Source organism: Macrobrachium nipponense, chromosome 20, assembly GCF_015104395.2.
Source record: "Macrobrachium nipponense isolate FS-2020 chromosome 20, ASM1510439v2, whole genome shotgun sequence".
NCBI lineage: Eukaryota > Metazoa > Arthropoda > Malacostraca > Decapoda > Palaemonidae > Macrobrachium > Macrobrachium nipponense.
Genome location: NC_061089.1, coordinates 21,749,235 through 21,755,594, shown reverse-complemented (window position 1 = coordinate 21,755,594; position 6,360 = coordinate 21,749,235). Strand labels below are relative to the sequence as shown.

Genomic DNA, 6,360 nt, shown 5'->3' with positions numbered 1-6,360 from the left:
TTTCTTTCGTTTTTGTTAAAACGATAAGGAACTGTTTATGTTTTCAAAGTATTAAGTCTTTTTTTTTGAGTCTTGATCAGACGCAAGATATGAAATATCACAAAAATAGATCTAAAACCTCTTAATTGGTAGAATTATTTCTAATCCAGTTAGGTACTGGATGTTGATTTCATCGAACTCTCATATGAAATAGTAACATTTCACATTTGATCTGCAAATAGGAACTATGAAATCGAAGACGAACAGAATATCACAATACGACAGGAGTGAAAAACAGAAATAAATAGATCATTAAAAGATGATGATCCATATAATGACAAGAATAGAGCACCAACGATTCATTAAGAAAATGAGACAAAGAGAGAAGGAACTAAGTTTTAATTTCTTGGAGGCCCAGCGGCCGGTCTTCCACCCCCTCCCTGCTGAGGACCGGGCCCTCCAGCCGCGGCAGCACTCCTAGCGGCAGCTTCCCTGGCTGCAGCCTGAATCTCCTCCTGGGTTGGGTACTGCAGGGAAGCTCCATCTTGGCATTCATACACGGGGCAACAAGCTGGGTAAGGCTTCTCTAAGTCGGCCTCGTTGACCACTCTGCATCCGGGAGATTCCTTCGGCTTGAGGCCGCAGTCCTCCACCCTCTCGATGAGGCGGTTGCCGTCCCTGAGACAGGAGGCTTTGCCGCAGAAGGGCGCCAGGGGCCAGGACTCGCCGACTTTGAAGATCTTGCAGGCGGTCGAGCCGAAGCAAGCGCCTGGGAAATCTGTGAGGTAAAACGAAGGCAAGGTTTAGTTGGTGTCATGTTACTTTAAGACAGGTTTTTAGTTGTGATTACTCAGTTGTGATTACAAACATCATGAAAGATGAGCAGCAGCAAAAAGTTCTAGGATTATGTCAGGGAGATCAGTATCACTGGAAAGTAGATTTGCTAACCTCTTAGTGAATCAGCTGGCAGGGTGCGAACGTTTGGTTTTGGAGGGATCCTTGTTTGGCCGTGCGCCACCACAAAGCACAGCGAGGCAATTACTAAGAATTTCATCTTATCTGTAGAGAGTAGAAGAAATAAAATGTTAAGTAAGTCATTCGTGCGCCTCTTCAATGTAATGGCATGATAATCTAATAAACAATAACACAAATAATATTGGTCTAAGGAACGGCATGCAAAACCAATTACGTACTTCTGTGCCCATTTTGAATAAATGCCCCGCAGTTATCTGGGGAAATCAATCTTTTTTGAACTGGGTGGTTTGACGATTGCTACTGTCCTTCAGTTACCTTGATTTAGAATTTCATATCTACTCTTCTTTTTTTTCTTTTCTTTTTTCTGTACTGTACCATCATATTTTATCATTATCTAGTTAAAATAAAAACCATGTTGCTGGTATAATATTTCAATATTAGATTTAGTCTTCTCATTATCCTTTGTTATTTTTTTTTTTTTTTGTTCGGTTTTATTTCGTACCGACTTGGTACTTCATGCTTATTGCCATTGGCACTGAAAAGGTCTTCGCAAATACCATGCATATTTATTTTGAGAGTATTGTAATTCCGATATGGATGAAACGTAAACGCATATTTTTTTTCTTTCTAGAAATTAAATGTTTTTGGCATAATCCCTTGACCCCAAGATATCATTAGCTATTTCTAGGTAACAAATCTAACAGGAGATTAGCCTTTTTCCTACCGTGCAGATGTTATACAATGTGTCAACCATTCAAGAAGGTTACAAGTATGACTGCAACATTTACAGGCCATTGTACATCCTTCACGAGTCCTCTAAGTTAATTGGTTTCTTGACCTTCAGTCCCTTGTGTAACTCATTTCAATTTAGCAGCTTGCGCCCTTATGTCCAGTTTGGCTATTACTAGTTATGAATTTATTCTTCTTCAATTTTAGAGTTGCTTATGATTCAGTTAAGAGTACAAAGGTGATGATGACATTGATAGTACTACGTGCGCCAGATCCTTTGTTCTATAGCGACGGGAGTAATACTCCCCTGTCCGTACCTGGATATCAGCAGCTTACTAGGATCTTTAGCCTTTAGACAAGATTGCTTGGAGAAGTGGGTCCTATTGTCAAAAAAAAAAAACAAAAAAAAAAAAAAAAAAAAAAAAATATATATATTAATATATTATATATATATATATATTATATATATCTATATATATATATAATATATAGATATATATAATATTATATATATAGTATATATATATATATATAATATATATTATATAATATTATATAAAACCTTCACCACCGAAGATACCTTGGTTGGCCGTTTTCTTTAAGCATCTGCTTCATATCAACTGGGGCGTGCTACCCGTTTTCTATTGAGGTGCCAGGTTTTGATACTTCCTGTTTCTTGTTTTTTTTTTTTTTTTTTTTTTTTTTTTTTTTTTTTTATACTGTATTTAAGATAAGCATTTTTTTCTCTTACTTATCGGTATGCATGTGATGATTTGTTTATTACCTTAGCATTTTTGTTTTGTAATTTTTCATATATGGAACTTTTATTTTGTGGAAGATAATTTTGCATATTGATGACCTTTTAGACTTATTTCATATATATGGTACAATCCTTTTTTTAGCACTACTTGAGATGAATATCTGATCATCTTCTGGTCTCAGCGTAGATGTGAATGTCATTGACCAGCACTCAAAGCGTCATTCCCGGTTCTACAGTTCCCGCCAAAACGAAGGAAACTGGAATTAGCTCACGAGACGTAATCTGCTATGAGGAGTATCCTAAGGACTCTGAAATTATATTAGCTTTATGTTTGAAATTATCACCTCCAGAGAGATGATCGTATCCAATAATAATAATAATAATAATAATAATAATAATAATAAGAGGAATGACATGAACACCCAGCCGTCCTACAGGGCTGAGCAATTCGCTTCACTTCAAAGTTACTTTATTGGGATACGAATCTTTGTTACCTGCCAGAGCCTCACCTTGGGTAAAATTAACCCCCCCCCCTTCCTCCCCGCCCCCCTCCAAAAAAAAAAAGACTAGCAAGCGGACAAATAAACCGGACAAAGAGCATAGCCACCTTGTCGGAGTTGGCAATAATCATAAACAAACTCATTGCAGTAACGGTTAAGAATGATCATGATAATCCTCGTTTCTGCTATGGCTGTTACTTTTACTTTCATTTTATCAGTTCATTGGTCCACTGAAATGATAAAAAAAGAGTTTTTAAATGTCATTAGATTAATGCTTCCAAAAACTGGGCTTCTGTTATTAGCCTTTGATGTTCATTAAAGTGCCCATGAAACCGAAGTCATACTTATTTGTGGGAGGGGCCACTTAGATTAATAAAGATTAATCAGGAAATAAAAACTAATTGAAACAAGTTTTAAGATAATCAACTAATGTAATACATGATTTTTAGTTGCACAATCCTCTTAGCCTGGCAAACTTGGGTTATTTCCTCATGTTGTTCTAATAGATCAGTTGTTCAGATCAGATATCGGAGTGCGGACACACTCGAGCAAACGTAAACATATGACAAAAATGACACCATGCCTTCATTGTAATAACCAACGCCTTTTGGCTTCACAACAAATACTTGTTTCAGGATGGCAACAATAACCTTGCTTTAATAAATCAATTGCACAAAAGTTACAGAAAAACTTAATAGAATCTTTAAAGCAAATTGATTGAAATACGAACAAATTTAACTCTCATATTATTGCTGCAGTATGCATGGCTATGTTCCATGACAGCTTTGAGTAATAGAGACTGGTTTGGTCTTATCAAAATCGACAGATATCCTAACGTCAAGCCTTTTCAATTCCCGTAGTAAGCTATTTATTTTTTCACGAAAAAGAAAGGTAAATGAATAACATTGGATGGCAACTGTTTGCAATGAACATTCAAAAAAGGCTCATCTCTTTTTAAGATGACAAAGATGTGGTCGAACACTGGATTGACAAAAGCACAACATACTTGATAATAACAAACGCCACATTTGAAATCCTGATTATTTAGTAATTAAGTCACATAAAAAGTCACTTTCCCTGAAGTTTTAAGATGAAGTGTTACCAATATGAAAATCACTACAAAACTCGTCCTACCAGTCAAATAGTGCGTCATTGCAATGTATGTTCAGTGAATTGCAAATTAGTCTTAAGAGAATTCAAAATGACAGTAAAGAACGTATCATTACATCACTCTCCAATGACGTAAACCAATTAAAACACCAAGCGTTGTTTACAGTTCATCACAAAGTCCTGAAGCGTGTTTATGCGTGCAAGGCTTACCTGGTCACTTTTTGCTGATTAGATCCGCTGCCCGTCGGAGCACCCTGATTCAGTAGACAAGGGCCTCCGCTCGCAGTTTATATATTCGACAATGACCACCGTCAGTACCTTTTAGAGATTCTGCGCATGCGTCGAGGGACATACCCTTTCTCATTGCCGAATACTATTATTAGTGCAAAAATGACAGTCATTCATTCGTTTGTCTGTCCTTGATCATAAACCGAATCTCTGGTCATCTCTGTCGCGTAGCAGAAGCGCGTCCCATCCGCACTCGTGAACATTACGCTTTGGAAATTTGGCAATGGAATGCAAAAGTCGGTTTCGTAGGTAAAAGAGGACTGAAAGCATGTGGCACTGGGCACTTGGGAGGGATTTTCTTCTGGCGCTTCATTGCTAGGTTGAAGGCCATTGGAATGGAATTTTTTCCCGAAAAGTTTAGACCTCAAGGGAAGGGTGGATAACGAAGATATTTTAACCATTACTCACATTTCTATATTTGTTTCTTTTTTGTCGCATCCCTTTATTCGTTTATTATCAGTGTATTTCATCTTCTGAAAAAAATGCCACCACTTTAGAAGTATTGTACATGCATATATATTTCTAATTTCCGGTTTTTCTAAAATAGTTGCCTATGTCTTAAATTGATATACGTTTATATAATGGCCTATTGCTATGTATTTGATATTACATTAACGTAATATTTTGCCATATTCAGATCTAGAAATAATCTTAAGTATACAGCATAAGAGTTGAATATCCACACAGCAATCATTAGATCTCCTTAGGAAACTTGTGAAAACCACTGAAAGAAATTTTTTCTACTATCAAAGTTACAAAAAATAAGTTTATAGATAATTATCTCTCTCTCTCTCTCTCTCTCTCTCTCTCTCTCTCTCTCTCTCTCTCTCTCTCTATATATATATATATATATATATATATATATATATATATATATATATATATATATATATATATATATATGTATGTATGTATGTATGTATGTATGTATGTATGTATGTATGTATGTAAAACATACATACATACACATGTATGTATGTATGTTTTACATGTACGGTATTTTATTCTAACTCTTATTACTGCCCTTGAGCTAAAGCAATTCTTTTAACCCGTAACAAGTATCCGTTCAAGGCCATCTGTTCTTTTACTTCACTCAAATGGCTACTTATCTCAATAAACGTTTTACGTAAACTTAACTCAGTAATCGTTTTAAGAAAATGTTTAGCATTCATGCACAAATAAACTCAATCACCAGTGGCATGTGGTGGTCTTTGCCATTATGTGTTTATGTGGGTGCGCGTGAGTAATTGTTGATAAGCATTTTTTTCCACTGAAAATAATTTCCCTTTGCCCGAGGAAACTGATGACCTACGCAGACATGAATTCATCCACTTCTATCGTTTTCTTTGACAGAAAAGAATGTTTATCATTCCACTTAGTAACTTGATGACGGAACAGAAGTACTCGACCCAGTTTTCATAGCGATCTTTGATTTTTCATGTTATATTAGGAGATGGCTATTTGCATTTGCTGTTAGTTATATTTCATCGAAGGCCTTCTTATATCCGCTGAGTATGAATATTATTATTATTATTATTATTATTATTATTATTATTATTATTATTATTATTATTATTATTATTAATATTATTATTATTATTATTATTATTATTATTATTATTATTATTATTATTTTCATTATTATTATTACCTATCTTTTTTTTGGGCCTATCACAGTCTTCCAATTCGACTGAGTGGTATTTATAGTGTGGGTTCCGGGTCGTATCCTGCCTCCTTAAGAGTCCATCACTTTTCTTACTATGTGCGCCGTTTCTAGGATCACACTCTTCTGCATGAGTCCAGGAGCTGCTTCAGCCCCTAGGTTTTGCAGATTCCTTTTCAGGGATCTTGGGATCGTGCCCAGTGTTCCTATGATTATGGGTACAATTTGCACTGGCACATCCCATATCCTTCTTATTTCTATTTTCAGGTCTTGATACTTATCCATTTTTTCCCTTTCTTTCTCTTCAACTCAGGTGTCACATGGTATTGCGACATCAATAAGAGATACTTTCTTCT

The 6,360-nt window shown here is 35.7% G+C and overlaps 1 protein-coding gene across 1 annotated transcript; it reads right to left on the bottom strand.

Moving 5' to 3' along the window:
- Positions 1 to 363: 363 nt before the first annotated feature.
- Positions 364 to 4,386, bottom strand: LOC135223071 (uncharacterized). Its single transcript, XM_064261582.1, has 3 exons — positions 4,264 to 4,386; positions 928 to 1,038; positions 364 to 757 (listed from the first exon to the last, which is right to left on the bottom strand). The coding sequence occupies exons 2-3, from the start codon at positions 1,031 to 1,033 to the stop codon at positions 378 to 380; spliced, it is 486 nt and encodes a 161-aa protein (XP_064117652.1). The 5' UTR covers positions 1,034 to 1,038; positions 4,264 to 4,386; the 3' UTR covers positions 364 to 377.
- Between the last annotated feature and the right edge of the window lie 1,974 nt (positions 4,387 to 6,360).